Genomic DNA, 22,423 nt, shown 5'->3' with positions numbered 1-22,423 from the left:
CTTTTTATTGACAATGTATTAGATTTGTGGCTTTGACAATTTTAATGGCTTTTTATTCATTACTAAGGTATCAGATTTTTTGTCAATGCCAAACTAAAACCAAACTTCATATCCCAAGCTAGAAAATTCAGCATTCCATTACAAAATACCAATTTACATTACAAAATACCAATTACAAAGTTTAGACCAAACTTCAACTATCATAATCCCCAAAACATTACAACATAATTTGACAATTACATACAACCACAATCAATTCAAAACATTTACTTATTTGAAACAGATGACATAAACAAGAGCAAGCATGACGAGAACCATATAAAACTTGATCTTTTGCGCTTCCGTAGCTATCTTCTCCCTCAGTCTATTCAGCTCGTCTTCATCTCCACCATAACCATAATTCTTTGACACTTCAACTTGTTTCAAAGCAGCTTCAAGATTGTTAATCCTTTTAAGTAAACCATGAATTATTTGAACAGACCTTTTACACATCTCAGGATCAACCCAAATCAATATACCACAACCTCTATCGTCGGGACTCTGCTATAAAAACAAGGACACGAAATCAGTAACCCAAAACAACAACAAAGACGAGAATATGGGAAATATCAATTACCTTGTATCTTGAACACCCATAAAAACACCGACCAGGATGATCACCTTTCCACGCCGTCCGCAGAACACACGCCATCTTGCATCGACACCGCGGCCTCTGCTTGTCATCGGAATGGCCATCGTCGACTCCGTCAGAGAAATTACTCGTGGAAGACGACTCCATTGACGAACAGCAGATTGGATTAGGGTTTTGTTTCGGGAAGAAGGTTTTTTTTTTCGCGATCTAGGGTTCAGCCGAAATCGCGATTTAGTTTTGATTTGGGATTTTCTATTTAAGTTCCTTCTTCTATTTATTATTCCAGCTTATTTCATTTAGATTTTAGTTTTCAATTTCTTTTTCACTTCAAATAAACTAAGTCAGGGGTAAAATCATAATTCCACCAATAAAGCCTTTAAAATCATGCAATATCATCAAACCGTTATAATTTAACGTCCAAATACTGACGGAAGTGACAAGTTGTAACACGTGTCTAAGTTCTGAGATTAGTTCTGCAACATTTCCGAATCCAGGGGGTGAAATGTAACCAAGGTACAAGTCCAGGGAGTATAAATGGGATTAATTCTTCAATTAATAAGCTGTCACGTAAGCAAGACGGCTATTTACGATAAATTAACGAAAGATTTACTAAAACCAAATTGCTAGTGTTTAAGATGGCTACGCAGCCAATTATTTGTAATTAAAATCCCTCAAATTATGGTACGTGATTGCTTACCTAAAAAACGCAAATCAATTAACTCTCATAAAAAAATAACTCAGGAAAAAAAATACAAACAATTGCGAAGAAAAAACCAATTTACACAATTATTAACCATAGAAAATAGTAACTATTAACGAAAGCTAAAGAAAATTTACTATGATGAATCACACAAAAATTCTAAAGTAAAAAAATATCATAATCTATTAACTTTAATTAAAAGCGAATCTATATACGCAAATCTGAAGAAAAAAACTTGAATACCATAAAAAACCAGCAAACCATTTCTATATTAATGCACCAACGCTTCACCTCGTCATTTCTATGTCGACCTTGCTCATTGCCTTAGCTCTTCTCCGAATAATTTGTTATTAGCGTTACGGTTATGGTGATTGAGATCCAAATGAGAGAGAGTGTTGTCATTATTTTGAGAATGTTTGCACATAAAAAATATTATTTTTGTCATTTTTCTTATTAATAATAATATAAGGGAATGGGACAAATCTTAGATTTGATTTTAGAGAAATCACACCATACATACCATTTAATGAATAACTAGTCATTCTTAGTAATTTAAGTAGCTTTTGTGTAATTGATATACTATTATATCCTTCTATTTTAATACATATTTTTCTTATTTTTAATTTACATTTTTTTTCTTTCAAATTCGTTCCTATTTATTTTTTCTTGTTAACTTTCGAGTTTTAAAGGACAAAATTAATTTCGTTTTGTGTTTATATTATGAGATTAGTAAACAATTAGCTTACTTATATAGGAAATTTTTAAATTATAACCCAACCAACTATCAATTTATTTAGGAAAATAGCTCATATTTCTCATACTTTCAAAATTGCCATTGTTTTCATAAAATTTCGTTCTTATTTGTTTGTTAATTCCTTATTCATCATCGGATTTAAATCATGGAATCGTTCGCGAAATCGAGACAGGTATTTTGCTTTTTCGGATGGTAATTAATATTTATTATCGAATGGCCGGACTGTAAATATTATTTACCATTAAAATTATCATGCGATTTGCAACCAGGATATTCGACGACTCATTTGGAATAGATGTTTAGGATCGTCGATTTCGTAGATGTTCTTCTATTGTTCTTATATTATCTGTTCGTCTAGGTTAGTCATTTTATCCTTCTTAGTTTCTATTTGTCTAGTGTAGGTGTTTAGGTTCTTTGGTTTCATAAAACTTCGTTCTTATTTGTTTGTTAATTCCAAATTTTTTTTCCAGTAATTCATCATCAGATTTGAATCACGGAATCGTTTGCCAAATCGGAGACAAATATTTTGCTTTTTCGAATGGTAAATAATATTTACTATCGAATGACCCGACTGTAAATATTATTTACCATTAAAGTTTCAGAGTTTCGGTTATGGTGTTCTATGGGTTAATCGAATTGGAAATATTATTTACCATATTTTATAGTTAATCTAACAGAGATTTGACCGGAGATGCGTGCTAGGGTTTCAATTATGGTGTTCTATGAGTTAATCGAATTGAAAATAATATTTACTTACTATTTTTTCCAAGTCTGAGAACGGAGAATATGGTTAAAATTGTGGCGGAAAAGGAGGTCGGACGCAATATCGGATGATTGAAGGATTCGAAATCGACGGAGATTTCAGAGGCAATATCGCAGGATTGAAAATTCGGGCTCGGATGCGAAAATTTTGGTGTTTCAAATGGCTTGGTTGATTATATTTTGTATTTCCTATTGTATAGATATTATAAACTAAATTATTTTAGTAAAACTTCAATTATATAATAGAATTAATTCCTTTTTTACCCCCTGGACTCGTACCTCGATTTCATTTCACCCCCTGGATTCGGAAATGTTGCATTGAGAATCTCTTAACTAATGACATTATTACACGTTGCCACTTCTGTCTAATTTTGGACGTTAAATGTCACGTTTTTTGTCACGTGAGATTTAAAATATGTGCAATTATCAATATACCCTCGTTTTATTATTTTTATAATAATAAATTAAAAAAAACTCTTCTTTCTCTTCTCTTCTTCTCTTTCTCCTTCTCCGAGAGAGCCGAGTTCGATAATTCCAGTGGTGGGAAGAGGATCACCCCTCTAACAGCATTAACACAGTAAATAAATAATTACATAAGCTATTATACCAGATGATCAAGAGCAATCCTTACTGAGAAACCCAATTAAAGACTGCTCTTTCATGGTCTAATAAATCAATGCTCAGATTAGGAAATTTGAAGCTCTAATGTATACATGTTTGGTCCACAAACTGTCCGATGAAACACAGTTTATATATAGGGTAATTAAGCTAAGTAGCCTCCTGAAAATAGCCAATTTATTTTTAGCCAACGTTCTGTAAATAAGCTGTAAATAGCCAGTGTCATTTATTAACAGTCAAATTTGGACGGGATTGCCCTTTCTTATTCCCGCCCATTATTTTCAGCGAAATAATTAAAATGGAAAGAAAAAATTCGACCATAACTACCTTGCAAAAATCAAGGGAGCATTTAAAACTCCATAAATGCATTAACAAACGAATTTAAACATCCAAACCACATATTTGGACGTTATTTTTACTGCTCTTCAGAAAAAAAAAAAAAAAAAAAAAAAAAAAAAAAAAAAGAGAGAGAGATTTGTTGCAGCGATTTCTGCAGACCTCGAAGACGAGTCCATCGTAGATGGAGGCTGGTGCTCGAGTCGCGCCTGAGAAGGAGATCCTCAACCGGGTCAACATGCAGTGGCTGGCGACGCACGCGAGGGAAGCCGCGACCGACGACGGCGGAGATCGAGTCACGTCGGACCGTCGGAGAGCGCGCGCGAAGGAGATCGCGACCGGCGATGGCTGGGGATCGCAGATCCGAGCGTCTAGGAGCGTTGTTGAGCAACCACGAGCCGATCCAAGATCCAAGCCCGCGAGCGACGCGCGAAGGAGATCGCGACCGGCGACGGCTGTGAAGCGCATATCCGAGCGTCCACGAGCATTGTTGAGCGACCACGAGCCGATCCAAGATCCAAGCCGCGAACGAGTCACCATCGCCGGTCCATTTTGATGGCGGTCACGTCACCATCACTGCCGGTGACCTCCGAGGTCCGCGTAGGAAGAGACAGACATGATTAAATAAGAAGAACAGTTTTTTTTTTTTTTTTGGTTGCTGTTCATAGAAAACATATTTACAGTATATTCGTGTAAATAAGAAGTATATTTACAGTATATTCATTGTAAAAACAAAGCATATTTACAGTATATTCATTGTAAATAAGAAGCTTATTTACAGTATATTTACAGTATATTTGATCTGAAATAAAAATTCTGGAAATATATTGAGCACGAAAATTCTGGAAAATATGAATATTGAACTGCATCCACTTCTTCAATAATTTCGCCATTTTTGAATATTGAATAATTAAAACTTGCCGAAATTTTTTTCAAAATTCAAACAAAAAAACTTCCTAAAAACTTGCCGAAATTTTGAAATATTGAATAATTAAACCTTGCTGAAATTAAAACTTGCCATTTTGAATATTGAATAATTAAAACTTGCCAAATTATTTTCAAAATTCAAACAAAAAAACTGCCTACAAAAAAAACTTCCAAAATCGGTCAAACAAGGGCAAATAAGTAAAAAAACCTTATTAAATGAGCTGCCACGTCATCATCTAGGCTATTTACGGATTATTAACAAAACGTTGGCCAATTTTAAATTGCTAGACATTGAGTGGCTTACGCAGCCAATTATTTGTTATATATATCCCCTAATCCAATTCCTCACAATACAAAAAAAAAAAAAAAAAAAAATTCGCAAACTAGAATTGCTAGGGTTTTAAGATTCAAGGCATTCATACCAGTGATCATCGAAGCCCAATCGTCTCTGAACTTGAACCCGAAATCCCTAATCGCTCTACAGCACGAATCCAAAATCCGACCCCGGACACGCGAATCAACCAGTCGGAGCCCCGCCGTGGCCATCAACCAGACTTCCGTCTCCGCCTAAAGCTCCGTCGGAATCTGTCCCTTCCCAAACTGTAGCAACCCGGCCAGAGAGCTGGTCGAAGTTGAGAGCTTACCTGGCAAAGAAGAGGCCGAATCGGGGCTCAGAGTCCTCTGGTCGTACCCGACATCTGAACGAACCCTAAAAGCCCTATTTCTTCTCGTGGGCGAGGATTTGGGGGTCGAAAGCTTCGATATTTCGAGTACTGGGTTTCGACGTGAAGCTCAGAGTCGATTTCCTCTGCGGGCTCGGGCTGATTCGCAGAGAAGCGTTCGACGTGCTGAGGAAAGAGCCGATGGCTATAATCTACGAGATCGAGGACATCGAGACCAAGGTCGATTTCTTGGTGAAGATGATGAGATTCGGCGTCCGATGCTTGCTCGACGTCCGGTGAAGAGGATGAGATTCGCCCGAGCTCGCTTCTTCAAATTCAATTGAGAATAATATGTTTCAACTAAATTTATTTATTGTATAAATAAATCCCATTGTCAATTGGGTCTGCAAAGAAGAAAAGAAGAAGAAAGGAGAGAGAGAGAGAGAGAGAGAGAGAGAGTAATGTGAAATATTTATTTATTTAATGATTAATATATCTAATAACAATATTTAAATCCTAGAATAATAGAAAATACTATTATACCCTTTAAAATTTTGCCACGTCATCAAAAAATTAAACTTAACGTTCAAATACTGACGGAAGTGGCAAGTTGTAACACGTGTCTAAGTTCTGAGATTAGTTCTGCAACAATTCCGAGTCCAGAGGTGAAATGAAATCGAGGTACGAGTTTTGAGGGTAAAAAAGGAATTAATCCTATATAATAATATACGACAAATAAACATAAAACTATTTACAAATATAAAGTAAGTTTTCTATTGAACGCCGATTTTTTTCCCGATAATTGGTATACTAGTGATATTTTTATAAAACGGTTGGATTTATAGTGGATTTTTTTACTTGAATTTATTGATATACTAAAATGTCAATATTTTATCAAAATCGGTATAATTATATTATATATATTGGTATAAAAGGTTTTCGTTTATTTTTTGTTGGGTTTCAGACAGAAAAATTAGTATGGTTTTTTTTTTTTTTTTATATGTAATTATTGCGCGTAAGAAAATAGACTTTGTTTCCTCAAAAAAAAAAAAAAAAAAATAGACTTTGAGAAACTACTCAACATCGAAAATCAAATATTTACATAGAAAACAACGAGACAAAAATTGGAATTATCAGAAACCCAAAACCTTGTCTCTATTTTCCGCTCCCTCATTCATTTGCATTCGCTCTTCACAAACAACACACACTCTCTCTCTCTCTCTCTCTCTCTCTTTTCTCGTCTCACCTTATCTTCATCCATCCCACAACAATGACGACCGCCGAGGAACAAAACTCCGCCGACGAGAAACAACAACAACAAGCAGACAAAGACAACGAAGAACAAGAAGACGAAGACGAACCAGAACAAGCCGAAGAAAATGGCGTCAAGCGACGGCGACGACGCCGCCGCCGCCGCCGAGGAGGCGACGAAGAAGAAAAAGAAGAAGACTCGGACTGGTCCTCATCATCATCAGATTCGGATTCGGATTCGGATTCGGAGTCGGAGTCGGATTCGGAGCCGCTGGTGTACGTGCGTCCTGGGCAGGAGAGGGAAGACGGAGACGAGAACACGGAGGAGAACAACATCCGGAAGCTGGGGAAGATACTGAACCCGAAGAAGCTGAGAGAGCAGTGGGAGGAGGAGGAAGATGTGGTGGAGGAGCCGGAGGACGCTTTCGACTTCCCGGAGGACCCCGAAAAGTGGCGCGAGGAGGGCCTGAGGGAGCTGTGGGATGACGCGCCGCTGGGGTACACGAAGCCCGGGTGGGACCCGGACTGGGCCGACGACGACGACTGGAAGGTGATGCGAAAAGAGGCCGAGGAGGGCAGGGAGCCTCCCATCAAGCCTTTTTATGTCCCCTACCGCCAGCCGTACCCCGTCATCCCCGACAACCACTACGACATCGCCACCCCTAAAGACGTCATCCACGAGCTCGACCGCATTGAAGAGTTTCTCAAATGGGTCAGCTTCATCTTCCCCGACGAAAGCACGTCAGTCTCTCTCTCTCTCTCTATATATATATATGTATGTACATCTCACTCTCAACTCTTAACAGCTACGAGGGCACCGTCTGGGATGACATGGCCCACGGCAGAGGCGTCTTCGTCGCTGAGAATGGCCTCGTCAGGTTTGCTTCCTCGGGCATTTCGCTTTATTGTATTGCATTGGAAGAAGACGGAAGTGTGTAATGTAAGATATCGACAGGTACGAAGGGGAGTGGTTTCAAAACGACATGGCGGGACACGGAGTTGTCGAAGTCGAGATACCCACGGATGAGCCTATACCCGGTTCTGAGTATGTTCCGATACCTTTCTGAAAAATCTCTCTCTCTCTGCTACTGGCTAGGCTAGGCTAGGCTAGGCCTGATCGAGTGGGGTTTGTGTGGTCAGGCATGAAGCGCAGATGCGGGCAGAAGGAAGGGTGATAGACAGAGACTTTATGAGCCCCGAAGACAGAGAATGGCTGGAGATGGATATTGAAGACAGTCTTCTTTTGGCTGATGGGGAATATCAAATCCCTTGGTACGAGCGCGACGAGTGGATCACCTACTATGGGAGGAAACCGTGGGTCATTTTTACTCAAAACATCATTAATGATATATGAATGTCTACCGGGGTTTGTTCATTCGTGTAGATGTTTGTTTGATGTTGCGTTGCCAGAGAGAAAGGTCGGTACCGATACGCTGGAGAGTTCAAGCATGGGAGAATGCACGGATGCGGTCAATATGAAGTCAATGAGCGAACTATCTATGTATGTCTCCTTGCTTATTCCTCTTTCCATTATCGAGTTTTTTCTCACCCACCCCGTGTCCTTGCATATTACAGGGAAGGTTCTACTTCGGGAAGCTATTGGAGGAGCCTTATGGCTGTGAGGGCGAGATTGCAGCGGTCTCTTTTTTGTTTTGTTTTGTATTATGCGTGTTTCCGAAAATGGCTGAGCCGTCTCTTCTCATTCATTTTGTCGGGTTGTTGTTTTTTTCTTTTCAGATGCATGCTGGTATAGCAGAAGTCGCTGCTGCAAAGGCTCGCATGTTCATAAACAAACCCGATGGAAGTACGTAACACACTTTTCTCCTTCCTTCGTGCTCAGATTATTTTCCAATCGTTCTTGTACTGATCATATGAGCCTATTTGTCGCTCTTACCTTTCAGTGGTGAGGGAAATGAGGGGACCGTATAGCGATCCCCAGCATCCATATTTCTATGAGGAAGACGATGTGTGGATGGCACCGGGCTTTATCAACCAATTCTATGAAGTAACTTTTTTAGGACTCGTGATCAATCTCATAAAATCCTACAAATATTTTATTCTACGAAAGTAAAACATTGGGTGTACTCTTTCTTCAGGTTCCTGATTATTGGAAAAGGTATGTGGGCGAGGTGGATAAAGAACGGCAAATGTGGCTAAACTCTTTTTATAGATCTCCGCTGAGACTGCCTATGCCTGCTGAGCTTGAGTACTGGTGGCAACAAGGTGTGTGTGTGTGTGTATTTTTTCCTTTTTTTTTTATTGCTAGAGTGGCTATTTTAGTTTCTTTTCGAGTTTGTAATGTGCCTTTGAAGCATCTTCTCTTACAGGCATATTCTCGTTTAAAATATGTTGTAATTGTTTCGGCGTTCCTTCTGTAAGACAAAAAATGATCCATTTTTGGGCCCAAAAATCAAGTATATAGAAAGAAAACTGCTGCTTTTTTAACAGAGCGTGGAATTTGTCAAGGTGGAACGGTTCTTTTTTTTTTTTTTTTTTTTTTTTTTTTTTTTTTACCTTTGTTCATTATAAATAGAAAGCTCTATTATTATTATTATTATTATTATTATTATTATCATTCTTCAGTTTTAGGGTATTTCAAATTGTAAATGGTTAGTCTAATTTATATTTTTTACTTTTTTTTATCTTTCTTCCCCGGTTATTAGATGATACCCCAGAGTTTGTTGTCCTTGATTCGGAACCAAAGCCTGATGGCGAAGAGGGGTCAATGGAGGAGAGTGCCGAACCCAGAATCCTACACACTCCAAGTGGGCGTATAATAAATTCTAGAGTGGATAAAGAGCACGGAGTTCGCTTGTATTGGGAACCTGAAAACGGGGTTGTGGATCCGGACAAGATCGAATACCTACCCCTCGGAATGGACGAGTTTTTCGGACTGGACACCAACCCGAAGGAGAGCCTTCTGACGCGGTTTCGTTCCGCGCTCGAGAAGAAGAGCAAGGAGCTTTTGGACAAGATAGAGAAATGGGTAGACGAGGGTGTAGAGCTTTCCGAGCTGAAGATGGAGCTCTTAGACAGAGAGCTCGATCTCGAGGAGGCTGAGAAGTGCCTGGAAGAGGCCCTCAAAGAAGTGGAAGACAATCTGAAAATCCGAGAGAAAGAAGAGTCGGATCTGAAAGAGGAGGGGAAAGAAGAGACTCCTACTCGGGAGTCGGAGGAGAAACAAGACGAAGAGGACGACGAAGATGACGATGAAGACGATGACGACGACGACGCTCCGGCGAGTTTTGGGTCTGCCATCGGCAATCAGAATTCAAACAAAAGCGATCCCAAGGGAGGCAAACCCGGCCAGTCCCCGTTTTCAGCGTCGTCGTTGTCCTTTGCCACAAGTACCCTCGTCTCCGGGGTAAGTCATTCTCAATATAGCTTACTCTTTAGACTTGATGGTTGAAATGTGTAAAGTTTGAAACTGGGTCTCTCTTATTTCGTATTTTGCAGATTCCATCGCTGTTGCAACGATCGTTTCTGTCGTGGAAAAAGAGTGGCTCGATGGCTAAGACAACTCCTTCCTTGCGCCATAGCGACTCGGTGCCCAGAGTGGATTCGGTTTCCTTTCCTGCTCTATCACTCGGGAGCGAGACCCAATCCCTCAAGCTCCGGGCAAAGAAGAATCACCGCTCGAATGAGAAGCTGTGTCGGATCAGTTCTTTAGCTTTGTTGACAAAGCCGAAAATGGGAAACGGGAAACGGGGAACTCACAGAAGTTGCGTCTGGTTGAATGCAACGCCTGAGAGCGAACTGGACTCTGTTTTGTCTCTGCACACACCACTTGATTATTTGGAAAAGTTGGAAGAGACTAATGATGATGCTAAGTTACTTTCAAACCCTGTTTGACAATATCGTTTCAGATTTGCAGTGCTACATCGCTACACTCATTTTTCCATTTACATATCCAGGCAATGTTTTGCTCTTTTTCCAGTTTCATGGGAGAGGGACAAAAATAGTTCAAGAGTTTATTTAGTATTGTGGGTCGTTACATGGCAATTCCATGTAAAGAGTTTATTTCTTCCTATTTGATTCATGTATGATTTGATAACACAGATATATTAGTTTAATAAACTAAGAAAAAAAAAAATCCATTCCAATATATATAACACAACGACAGACTATGTCCAGGAACTTCTATCCGAGCGTAAGTACGACAAAGAGTATGTCGTAGGAGGAGCAATATTAGGGTTTCGAGTCGGTAAAGTCGTCAATCCATATTCCTTGATGATGCTTAACTCAGTAGTACTATTTGGTTCCAAAGTTTTTGATTAACCTGATGATCTGATCATACAACTCTTAGGTATTTGCTTACACTGAAGTATGCCAAGTCTCAATAGGTGGATCTGCCTATTGCAAGAGGTCAAAATGGAATCAAAGGCAAGAAATGAACCAAGAATTCAGTGGTCAATCACTTACGGTGCAACAATGCAACACTCCACCAATCCTTTAATGAATAGCTCTTAGCCATCAGCGACGGTGACGCAACTCCTTTGTATTCCAATACAGTGAACATATTTTCCATACGAGGACGATGGAGAACTTCACCAAGGCCTAAAGCAGCAAGCTCAAGAGTGACTTGAAGCATTACTTGTATAGCGATCCATGAACGTGGAAACAAGGCTTCGACCAAGTCATTTAAAGGTACGTGTCTCTTTCTTCCTTTTTGTTACTCGTACGTCTTGTTGAGGCCACTTCAGACCAAAGATGACGGCCCTTAAAATACTCAAAAGTGGTCTCTATCGGAAAACCTTGTTCAAAATTCAAATATACTCGTCTTACCCAAAGCGTGGATGCACTTCCTTGCCGACCGAATCTTCCCTATAGAAGACTTCACCTCATCGATCAAGAGCATATGTTGTAATGAAAGACTACGAGAGAGAGAGAGAGAGAAAGAAGATAAAGAGAGAAACATCTGTTTGTTCTTTATCACTTTTCTCTTATGTGTCTAAAAATAGACAGAAAAAAGAAAATTTAACATATCGATAGGTTAAAATTTCGAAAATTTAAGGGATTGTTTGTTAGAAGCAAGAGTTCGGGGGGGTTTTACGTCATTAATCCTAAAATATTTTTTGTTCTTTCTTTGTTTTTTTTGTTGTCAAAAGCACGTAAAATCAGTGCATTTCGGGGAAGCCAATAGATCAACAAATACGCGCCAATTTGGCATGTTCGTGTCAAGGTCTAGTTACAAACTCTGTATACAATGAATAAAGTTAAAAGAGACAACTTTGCAGCTCATTCAGATACCCACTTGATTATAACTGATAATGGATGCGAGTGTTTTTTTTTATTTTTGTGACGTCTAAGGAGATGATGAAAATATGGATTACGAGTAGTTTTTTTTTTTTTTTTATTATCTTAATTATTTTGAAATTAATTGACTAGTAAAATAATAAAATTATAATTTTTCAGCAAAATAGTAAAAGCTGCATTGTCAAATATTATTTTATATTGTTATTACAGTATTTGACAATTTATATAAATAATTTATCACTTTTAAAAAAATTATCACAAAATGCCAAATACAATAGTTCAAGACTTCAATGAAGACTTTCATGGTTTAACCCAGGATGAATGGAAAAAGTATAAATCTTGGCATGGGCAGATCTACAATTCCAGAAGCAAAATGGTTAATTCATCATCCAAGCAATTGAAGAGATGGTTAAGAAGCCAAAAACGTTTTATTCTTCATCAGATTATAAATGGGCATGATTTTTGGGATTCTTATGAAGTTTTACCTTAAATTGGTATCTGTTTCCTGACTTCCTTGAATTCTCTCCTTTGCGAGCTTGTCCCCTTCTTCGTCTTGACGCTTGATGAGATTGACCTCAGTACGATTGTTAGGAGAATCTATGATGTCTGATTATGGGACATCAAGAGTTCTAATATATATATATATATATATATATATATATATATATATATTATTGAAACTTAATACTCGCACATTTTAACTATTGCACTAACTCTAAACAAAGTTTAATTACTTTTCAGATATATTCAATTTAATTGACTATTTAACAATAACATCATTTTTTTATAGTGGTGCGATGTTTTTGTGACTTGTGTAGTGGCCTCTGTTTTCAAAGCCACTAAGAAATGCCACATTAACTAGTATACAACATTTTTTATATTTAACAGTTAATTTTAAATAGTGTAATTTTAATTTTTAACAAAGATATTTTTATAAATCAAATGATTATAGTAAAAACGAAATCAATCTATTGATAAAAAAAAATAAGTTAAATGTAAACAATTAAAAAAAAACATTATTCTATATGTACAAAAGCTGTCTATATATTATCCTATCTAACTAAAAGTAAACTCTAATATATTGTACGTGAACAGTACAGTTTTTTTTTAAGTAAAAAACAAAGCAATACATATAAGTTTTATAGTTTAACAAGTTTCTGACAGACTCTCTCCTCTATATATATATATATATATATATATATATATATATATATATATATATATATATAATAATAATAATAATAATAATAATAATTAGGTTAATAGCTCCATATAAACGTGGCCTAACGGTAGCGGGACGGGACGGGATCCCCGATACCGTTAGGAACAGTAATGGGACCGGGACTCCCGTTACTGATACCGGGACGGGACTGGAGTCCCGTTAAGGGGACTAACGGGATACGGTGATCTCGTTAGTCCCGGTAATTTTTTTTTTAAAAAAAATTCGACCGTTGGATCTTTGATCCAACAGCTAAAAAAAAATAGCCGTTAATAATATAGCCATTTTAAATAGAGCCGTTATACTCATTTCGGCCGAATTTTTTAATTTTTTTTTACCCATTTATTTCTAAAATCTATAAATACCCCCTTATTTCATTCATTTTCTTCACACATTTCCTTCAAACTCTCTAAAACTCTCAAATTCTCTCAATCTCAATCTCAAATACTCTCAAACTCTCTAGATTTCAATCTCTAATACTCTTTACCGCTTTCAATTTTTCATGGCATCTTCATCCCACAACCGAGGAGGTCGAAGGGGAAGAGCTTCCCGAGGTGAACGAATGCACCATTTTGAAGAAAATTGGTTGCACTTGTCTCAAAACGGCCCCGACCTAAACACCCAATACTCTTTCGATCCAAATTATGTTGCTCCTACGTTCGGCCATTCGGAATTCACCAAAATTCCAAACACCAAAATTCCATACTACCCTCAAATGGATCCCGAGCAAGCCTATCAAGCTCAAATTCCGCCATCTGAAGTGGTTTATGAAGCATTTCAAGAATTCGAGCAACATTATCGTGAATCCCAAAATCCAAATGAAGAAGAAGATGACGATGAAACCCAAAATCCAAATGAAGAAGAGGAAGAGGAGGAGGAAGAAGAAGACCTACCACCACCACCTCAACGTCGAAGTCAAGTTCCACGACCTCGACAACGTGAACAACAAGAGGAGACACAACAACGACGACAACGACGAGCATGACAACAACTACAACAACAACAACATGAAGGTGCTCAACAACAACAACAACCACCTCAACAACAACAACAACCACCACCACGACGTCGTGCTGGGTCCGTTGTGTGGACTTTCTTTGAAGAGGTGATTGCGAACGACGAAAAAGCCGAAAAATATCACAGTTGTGGCAAAATCTTCAGCGCTCACAACACAAGAGTCAGGATGTCGCTATTGTGGAGTCATCACAAGCACTGCCAGGGGAATCAATCTGGAGCCTCGTCAAACTAGGTAAGTCACATCGATCCTGTAAGCTTTAGACGTGATTTAGTATAATATTTTGTTTCCACCGATCAATCTTTTAGTCATATCGAATCTTAAGGCTTCGTTAGATTCATGAGTTCTATAATTCCAAACGTTCAAATAATGTCTAGGAAAGCCTTAAGATCCGATATCCTAAAATGGTTTTTAGGAGAAAAGGAACAAATGAAAGACACAATATCATCTGGTAGGTATAACATAACCTTAACCTCAGATACTTGGACTGGTCAATCAAAGATGGAATTCATGAGTATTGTAGTGCATAATATAGACGACGATTGGAACATCAACAAATGTATCATAGCCTTTAGAAGGATAGAAGGTTCTCACATTGGTCAAAACATCTTAGACATCATAGTTAGTGTTATAGCTGAGTGGGGTTTGACCGATAGGATTATATATGTAACCTTAGATAATGCCACAAGCAAAAACGTCATGATTAGAGAGTTAAAGGAGAAACTTCATTGTGACGATACCCTTTTGCATCAACGATGTGCTACCCGTAACATAAACCTCATAGTTCAAGCTGGAGCCGTTAGTTATGACCCTTCGATCAACAAGATTAGGAATTACATTAGTTGGATAAATAGTTCAACCTCTAGAATAGATGAGTTTAAGAAACGCCTTAGACTAAACGGTCTCCAAGAGCGCACCTTTCACCTAGATAACAAAATTAGGTGGAATTCTACATTTCTCACGTTGACCAACTTTTTATCCGAGCATTATGTCGATGTTATTGTTTCTTACATTAACAGCGAACATGGCGATGACGCTATCACCGAAGTTGATATTAGGATGGCTGAATCATTTGTTTCTTTTCTCGACATTTTTTAAAAATAAACTTTTTATCTCTTTGTTGTTTACACTCGTACTTCTTTTCTCGGTCTTCATACTATGACCGCAATTGCTGTGCATCTTGATAAATACAAAAACCAAACAATTTTTGAAGATTGTATTCAAGCAATGACAGCCAAGTTTTTAAAATATTGAGGGGCTGGAAAGGTTCCATTATTATACGGTTTTGGAGCCATTCTAGACTGCCGATGTAAAATTGGTGGTTTAAAAAAATTTCTTAAGTACATTAGAAACTATTTCGAGGACCAAGATTACGTTGCACTTGATCTTGCGAGGATCGTGCAAGCTTTTTATGATCTTTTCAGGGTATACGAGGCGAAACTCATACCGCAATATCGAGCACAAGCATCTCAATCACAGACGCAGTATCCAAGAAGACACCAATACACGAATGTTTTCGTCAACGCGCCCGCTTACAGCCCATCACCTCAACAACAAGAAGCTAGGACAAGTCAGACGAGGTGGAGCCCAGCCGACGCACGGTCCCATCCGGAGATCCAAGAGTACGATCACAACGAGTGGGTCAAAGCGAATGACGAAGTCATCGACCTATTGGTTTGGTGGAGACATAATGCGAGGAGGTTTCCGGTCTTGTCATCTATGGCACAAGACATCCCCACCATCTCTGTTTCAATTGTGTCATCTGAGGCGGCTTTTAGTAGTGCGGGCCGCATCATCGACGATAGAAGATGTAGCTTGAAACCGGAGATGGTCGAAGCATTGACGTGTGGTAAGGATTGGATTCAATATAGAAATCGAGCACAAGAAACATTCATGTGCTTCGATATTCTTGACGATTTTGAAGTTGATTTCGCAAATGTAAACATAAATAGTTAGACTAACTTGTATAACTAAGGGATATCCCGGCCCTTGTCCGGGATAAATTTTCAAATAATTAACGAGGAAAAGATGCTATTTTTCCTCGCCATCGCACCTTTTTAGGGGTCGGTGAGGTTTTTTAGGAGTCCCATTTTTAAATTTACATTCTTCTTTATTCTGTTTTTTCTACCCACTTAGTTTAAAATCCTTTCAATTACATCATTCTATATAACTATTTATAATCTTTTTAAACATTTTTTTTTTATTTTTTTCCTTTTTTTTTAATGCCTAACGGGGTCCGAATCCCGTTAGGCGGGGTTCCCGCTCCCGTCCCGTTACTTAACGGGACGGGACTCCCGTTTGGCCAAATAACGAGAGTCCGTTGTTGGCGGGAGCGGGAGCGGCGGGATATACCGCCAAGCCACGTTTAGCTCCATAGATCAACTTATTTTTTTAAAAAAATAATTAACATTTCGTTTTATTAAAAAAAATAGTTCATCAAATCGAAGTAAATTAATTAACTTATTAAGTTAATTAAATTTACTTAGCAAAATAACCCACCAAACTGAAGACAAACTCTCATTCATTTTAAATTTTTAAATAGCCTACCAGGTTAATTTCAAAGTAGCTTATTGGGTAAAATTAATTTCAAATTTTCTAAATTTTTAACAATTCATATTCGTTGATGAAAAGACAAACTCTCGCAGCAACGCGCGCGAGCCTGATGATTAATCAGCTCATTGCCACCGTGCCACGCGTACACACCAGACGGTAAAACCATACAGCAAAATAATTTATTTATCTCTCTAAAATAAAGTTGACTCGTTAACTAAATTTATTACTTGTAGATATTTCTCAGTGATTATCACCAAGGGCCTATCAGAGGAGACCGAAAATTGAGCATCAAAGTTTATTATTATTCTATTTCTCTTTTACGCTGGATAAGTTGGACATCAAATTGTTATTTGTTGCTGTTAAGTCAAACTGTTGAAGAGCGAGATAATAGGAGTTTGGTCTTAGAAGCAGTGACACAAATGACAAAACCTTATCTCATTGTATATCTGCCAGTTGACACATCACTAGTCACAAAAATAGACTAATTTTTTCTCAAAAAAAAAAAAATAGACTAATTTGGATTTATGACACCTTTTGTCAAGCCACGCATGCCGACTTGTTTGCCTCGGCACACTAATTTATTTAGTATAGTGATATTTCTAACCAAGTTGTGTAAGAAATTGAATCATTGTTTGAGTCATTCATAAAGGACTTTTCTAAATCGAGTTTGAAATGTCTAGGCAATCTCAGTCAAGATAATAAATCATCTTATCTAAGACTAATGATCTTATTTTAAGGGAAGAGCTAAAACAAATTATCTTTCTTAGCAATAAGTACGAAGAAAAGGTGTGGAGGCCAAGTCGTGGTGCACATATTATCAAAAGATTATAATTAGCATTCTATATATAAGTCTAGATCAAGTATATTACCAATTAAGTGTCTATTAGAACTCTTTACATACAAAACTTTGTATGGGACAGAGGAAGAAAATAAGTGATTTTGTTACCGATTTTCAAAGGGGCATCGATGATACGTATAAATTATAATGAGTATATGTGTGTGTATGAGCCTCTCACTCATCTTTTATGGCCTTCATTTTCACTCTTCACGAGTTTACTATACTCACGATTTATTGGTTACTCGTTGTCATAATTTCGGTTTGACATTTGGTGCACTTACTTTGTATCAATTGTCAAGTTAATTGCCTTGAATGTTAATCACATCAATAATAACGCTATGCTATTCTCTCCCTATTGCTTTCTCTACATAAAATTAAAAAAAATCTTAATTTCTTATATGCGTCGCCCCTTTGGGTGCTGGTTGCTGCCATTGTTGCTAGATCTACCCTATGGGGGGCCCTCCTCCCTTGACATGGTTTCCCTCACTGCTCCTCTTCCTGAATGCCATAGTCTCATTCTCTCGATTTTCTTATTTGTTCCCATTTTTTTCTCGTCTTCAACTGTCTTCATTGGTGCTCCCTGCTTTTTCAGTTTGGTGCATCCAACGGTGGCGTACAACAATTTCGGCTGGGATTCAGTGGCCCTCAGTTGTGGTGTCTATACCCTCGATTGGTTTCTCGTTGGCTTTCGGCTCTCTCACTGTGGTGGTGCTCCGCATCGGGCATCCAGTAAGTTGGGATGTTTTGCAAGGATAGAGTCACTGGCAAGGCGTGACAAATGCCGGAGAATCGACGACGACATGAATATAGTGGGCTTTGGATTTATGGTGGCTAGTTTTGTTTTTTTTATTTCTATTTTGTTTTGTTGGATAGGGTGTTTACTGTTCTTTTATTCCCTTTTTTAGTTGGTTGGACATTTTATTATGTGTTTGTTTGTTTCTTGGTTTTGCTTTGATGTTACACGGATTAGCTGTGATCCCCCTGCTCGTTTTGAATTTCCTGTTAGATATTATTTTACACAGGCTAAAGATTCATCTTCATGATCATCGAACTTCGATTGATTGAATATTTCCACAAACCATAGTGAGAATATTGAAAGAGCATTATGAGTGCTCGAAGGTTAATGTGTTTTTCGTTTTTTTTCTTTTGTCGAAAATGAGCACAAAATTGAGCGATTACATATAGCTAGTGTTACATTTACTTCAAGTTAAGTCTTTGGTTTACCGTGTTAGTTGTCATTCTCTTGCAATTAAAGGTATTATATTCGATATCTAATAAAACCTCCGTGCATTTTTTCTCAAAAAATAAAAATTGCCTTGAATGTTATTCTGGCAACGTTCTTTATCCTTTGACTAGTCTTACATAAGTGACAACTTATCTGATATTCTTGAGTCTACTCGATGGTCTTTATTGTTACCTTATGAGCTAAATGTGTTTCTCTGTTTAGTAGCTCTCGAGCCTCTTAGATCGAGCTTGATTACCAACGAATTTTGAATTTGTTATTCATGTAAGACTCCTTTCCCACACATTTTCTCAAACACACCCTATTTTTATTTTTTTTGCACAACCAATGGAAAGTTTTGGATACATATTTTTAGAACATAGAATGAAATCCAAGTTTCTTTGTCCAAAACGAATATAAACAAACTCAGGATTTTACCTTATAATTTTTGTAATCTTTTAACTTTTATTTTTCAATTTGTGCTTGTATGTTGCTAGGATTTTACCTTCTTATTTTTGTAATCTTTAAATTTTAATTTTCAAGTTGGGCTCAATGATCGAAATACCGTTATTGTTCTGAGACTCAGATTTATTGGTATCTGAAGGTAAACCAAAAGAATACTGTGGAATTCATAAAATGAAAAGGAAAACTGTATCTGTTGAGAATACCGTTACCGTCGAGAAATACTGTCAAATACCGTACTTACCGAGAGAAATGTAGTGAAAAAATATTTTAAAATAAATTCATACATAACATATCATAAAAATGAAAAAAATCTACAATAATAGTTCAACAAAAATTCAACACAAACTTAATGACATAGTTCAATACAAAGTACAAAATCAAAATTATGATAATATTCATGTTAAAAATCAACTAATTATACATAAAAATTCATATTCTACAATTAATTTAACAAAAAATCCATAAATACATTTAAATCTAAACTATATTTTCGGATATAACGGAAAAATTGAAAAAAATTAGATAAACTAAGAATTTTAACTAAATTATAAAAAATTAACGATAAATTTTATTAAAAATACTAAATATGAACAGAATTTGCAGGGAGTGAGAACGCTATTCGTTAATGAAGCAACACAACTTGTTTCATGTTTTTGTCCTCCCAGACGCCGCCCTACATGCAACATGACGTAGCACACAGCTCCCCATGTAGAGCAATGATTCGCTACGTGATGTCTTACGCAACAGACTAAAAATCACACACCTCAGCCCGCTCCACGTGTCCACTCCTAACTTCATCACACAGCCACCAAACGCGAAAAATTATTCAAAGCCCAAGTAGCCAAGCGGTCCCGGCTATAGCCAGTCTCATACCCCCATATTGACCGTTTGACCCTTAAACTCTCATTATATACCACCGGCATTACCCGGTCGTGAAGGAAATTAATCACGCTTGGTTTTTCCGTATAAAACCAGTGAGAACTCTAAGAGTTTGTTCGTCGCCTGAACTAGTCAATCCCTTTATCTTCTTTCCCGATGACCTAATAATTACGGGTTTGCCATTCAACGTTATATGAGTGATCGCAAACGCGACTCCAAAGCTCTCGGCTTCCCTCGCTTCAGGTTCTTCCGGTACAGGCGCTTGAGGTAATAATACACGGTGTGAAGTGAAAACGTTGTACGTTTTTACTATTCTGCCCTTCTACTCTCTCTAAATCCACAAAAATGCCAAGCCCCACCAAGAGCTCAAACCGGAGAGGAAGGCTGACGGAGAAAGCGTCGTCGTTTCACTGCCGGGCCGGTTCCGTCGATGCCACGTCAGCGACTTCGTTTAATTCTCAGCTTCGGAGGCCCAAAACGGTGCCGGATTTACTCATCGGTCGAGGAGTTCCCTTCGAAACGACGTCGTTTTCTTCGGAACGACTGCTTGCGGCCAAGCCGACGAAGGTCCTGATCAACGTGACGATCCAGGGGAGCGTCGGAGCTATGCACGTGCTGATCTCGCCGGAATCGACGGTCGGAGATCTGATCGGGGCAGTGCTGATTCAGTACGGCAAGGAAGCTCGCCGTCCGATTATGCCCAACGCCAAGCCCTCCATGTTCAATCTCCATTACTCTCAGTTCACCTTGGAATGTGCGTAAGCATATCTTATTCTTATTATTATTATTACTATTATTATTATTATTATTATTATTATTTATGACTACAGTTAAAATTCAAATTTACAAATTACAGTTATCTATTTTATTTAAGTTGTAGATGCTGCTGATATAAATATATAATAATAACAGATATATACAAAAATATGAGATAGGAGAATTTATCATGTTACCACACAAACACATCTCAAACTTAATTAATAATATCCAAAATGTTCGACGAGATTTTATCTCGCGTCCGAGAAGGATATTAACATTTTGTCCCAAACAAGTTTGGGTACTATTGATAATTTCTTTATATTCAGCCCTTCAAGACTATTTTCGAACTTATGGTCCGAATAATAGTCCATGTTCAATGGCTTTTTATTAGAAGCAAAGTTTGTTTGAATAAAGAAGATAAGAAACGAAAAAATTACGAGTTATTTATTAATTTGGGAGAATAAATAGCGTGGGTACCAAATCTTAGCCAAAAATAGATATACCAACATTTCGGGTAACAAATCAGAAGAATTATTGATTTTACTATAAATAAATAAAAAAAAAACTTCTGTGATTAGCAATCCTTTTTATCTTTGAAAAGTAATACACGCTATAATTATTTATCATTACAGTAGAAATATTATTAAACTGCTCATAAAGTTATGTGACTCGTGACTATGACAAGTTACATTATTAAAAAACTGCTATAACTCAGAAAGGTTGCAAATATTAATTCTGTTTAATTACACTAGTTATTACATACTCTTATCTATATATATATAGAAAAGTTATTACATAGTTTGAAGCTTGAACTTCGAAATTCCCAATAAAAAGGTTGAAACTTGAAACACCGGCGAAACTTATCTCTCCAATTGAATAAATGATGTTACGTGTATTGATCAGTTGCAACGATTAATACGCATGTTTATTATTAGGAGAGTGACTGATTGGTTGTCGTTTGTGGTGGGCTCAGGTTTGGATAGAGAAGAGAAGCTGATGGGATTAGGATCCAGAAATTATTTTATGTGCCCAACGAATACTGCCACGTCGGATAGTGTTGCAACGACGTCGTCTTCATGCTCCACTCAGGCAGATTCAATTGTTTCCAAGTCTAGCTTCACTTGGCTCAAATTCATGGACTTCATGCTTTGATTTTCATTCTTTATTATTAAAATTATTATTATTTCAAGTATGGTACGTCAATAATTAGTTCTATATATGTAGTGTTTAATCATACGAGTTTGTTAAGATTTCATTTTTTTCTTCTTTTATTTTATTTTCTCTTGGACCTTTTCGATGTTCAAAGAAAAATAGTAGACGGCAGACAATAGCTAGAAATTACAAGATGTAAATGGATGTGAAATCCAAAGTGACGAACTGGTCCCACGAATGAAGTGGTTGTTTATAATCAATTATAATAAAGAGTAATATTTTTGTCCACTCTTCTAAAATTGACAAGGGAAACTTCGTTTGGCACAACAGAAGGACCATAATAATTGGGGCTTTCTTTCTTCGTATTATTATAACTCGTGGACAAAGCGTGTCGTATGTAAACAGATTTGTGACTTACGCATCA

At 37.4% G+C, this 22,423-nt stretch overlaps 2 protein-coding genes across 2 annotated transcripts; both read left to right on the top strand.

The window, feature by feature from the left end:
* The first annotated feature begins 6,518 nt into the window (after positions 1-6,518).
* EMB1211 (MORN (Membrane Occupation and Recognition Nexus) repeat-containing protein) lies at positions 6,519-10,550 on the top strand. Its single transcript, XM_089630579.1, has 11 exons — positions 6,519-7,382; positions 7,448-7,519; positions 7,597-7,686; positions 7,782-7,955; positions 8,052-8,142; positions 8,217-8,279; positions 8,379-8,445; positions 8,543-8,646; positions 8,738-8,864; positions 9,305-10,005; positions 10,098-10,550. The coding sequence occupies exons 1-11, from the start codon at positions 6,661-6,663 to the stop codon at positions 10,491-10,493; spliced, it is 2,607 nt and encodes an 868-aa protein (XP_089486705.1). The 5' UTR covers positions 6,519-6,660; the 3' UTR covers positions 10,494-10,550.
* A 9,626-nt stretch (positions 10,551-20,176) lies between these two features.
* LOC149381326 (uncharacterized) lies at positions 20,177-22,138 on the top strand. Its single transcript, XM_089601712.1, has 2 exons — positions 20,177-20,842; positions 21,821-22,138. The coding sequence occupies exons 1-2, from the start codon at positions 20,434-20,436 to the stop codon at positions 21,997-21,999; spliced, it is 588 nt and encodes a 195-aa protein (XP_089457838.1). The 5' UTR covers positions 20,177-20,433; the 3' UTR covers positions 22,000-22,138.
* Positions 22,139-22,423: the final 285 nt, after the last annotated feature.

Source organism: Urtica dioica, chromosome 11 (assembly GCF_054948205.1).
Source record: "Urtica dioica subsp. dioica isolate 48M chromosome 11, U.dioica_male_clone48M_v1_H2, whole genome shotgun sequence".
Taxonomy (NCBI): domain Eukaryota; kingdom Viridiplantae; phylum Streptophyta; class Magnoliopsida; order Rosales; family Urticaceae; genus Urtica; species Urtica dioica.
This window is presented reverse-complemented; position numbering and strand designations above follow the sequence as displayed.

Bases quoted from the DNA above. Each gene is read 5' to 3' on its own strand.
- EMB1211 (XM_089630579.1), top strand. From the start codon at position 6,661: ATGACGACCGCCGAGGAACAAAACTCCGCCGACGAGAAACAACAACAA. The intron at 7,687-7,781 runs GTATGTTCCGAT...TTGTGTGGTCAG, and splicing joins GAGCCTATACCCGGTTCTGA to GCATGAAGCGCAGATGCGGG. The intron at 8,865-9,304 runs GTGTGTGTGTGT...CCCGGTTATTAG, and splicing joins TGAGTACTGGTGGCAACAAG to ATGATACCCCAGAGTTTGTT.
- LOC149381326 (XM_089601712.1), top strand. From the start codon at position 20,434: ATGCCAAGCCCCACCAAGAGCTCAAACCGGAGAGGAAGGCTGACGGAG. The intron at 20,843-21,820 runs GTGCGTAAGCAT...TGGTGGGCTCAG, and splicing joins CTCTCAGTTCACCTTGGAAT to GTTTGGATAGAGAAGAGAAG.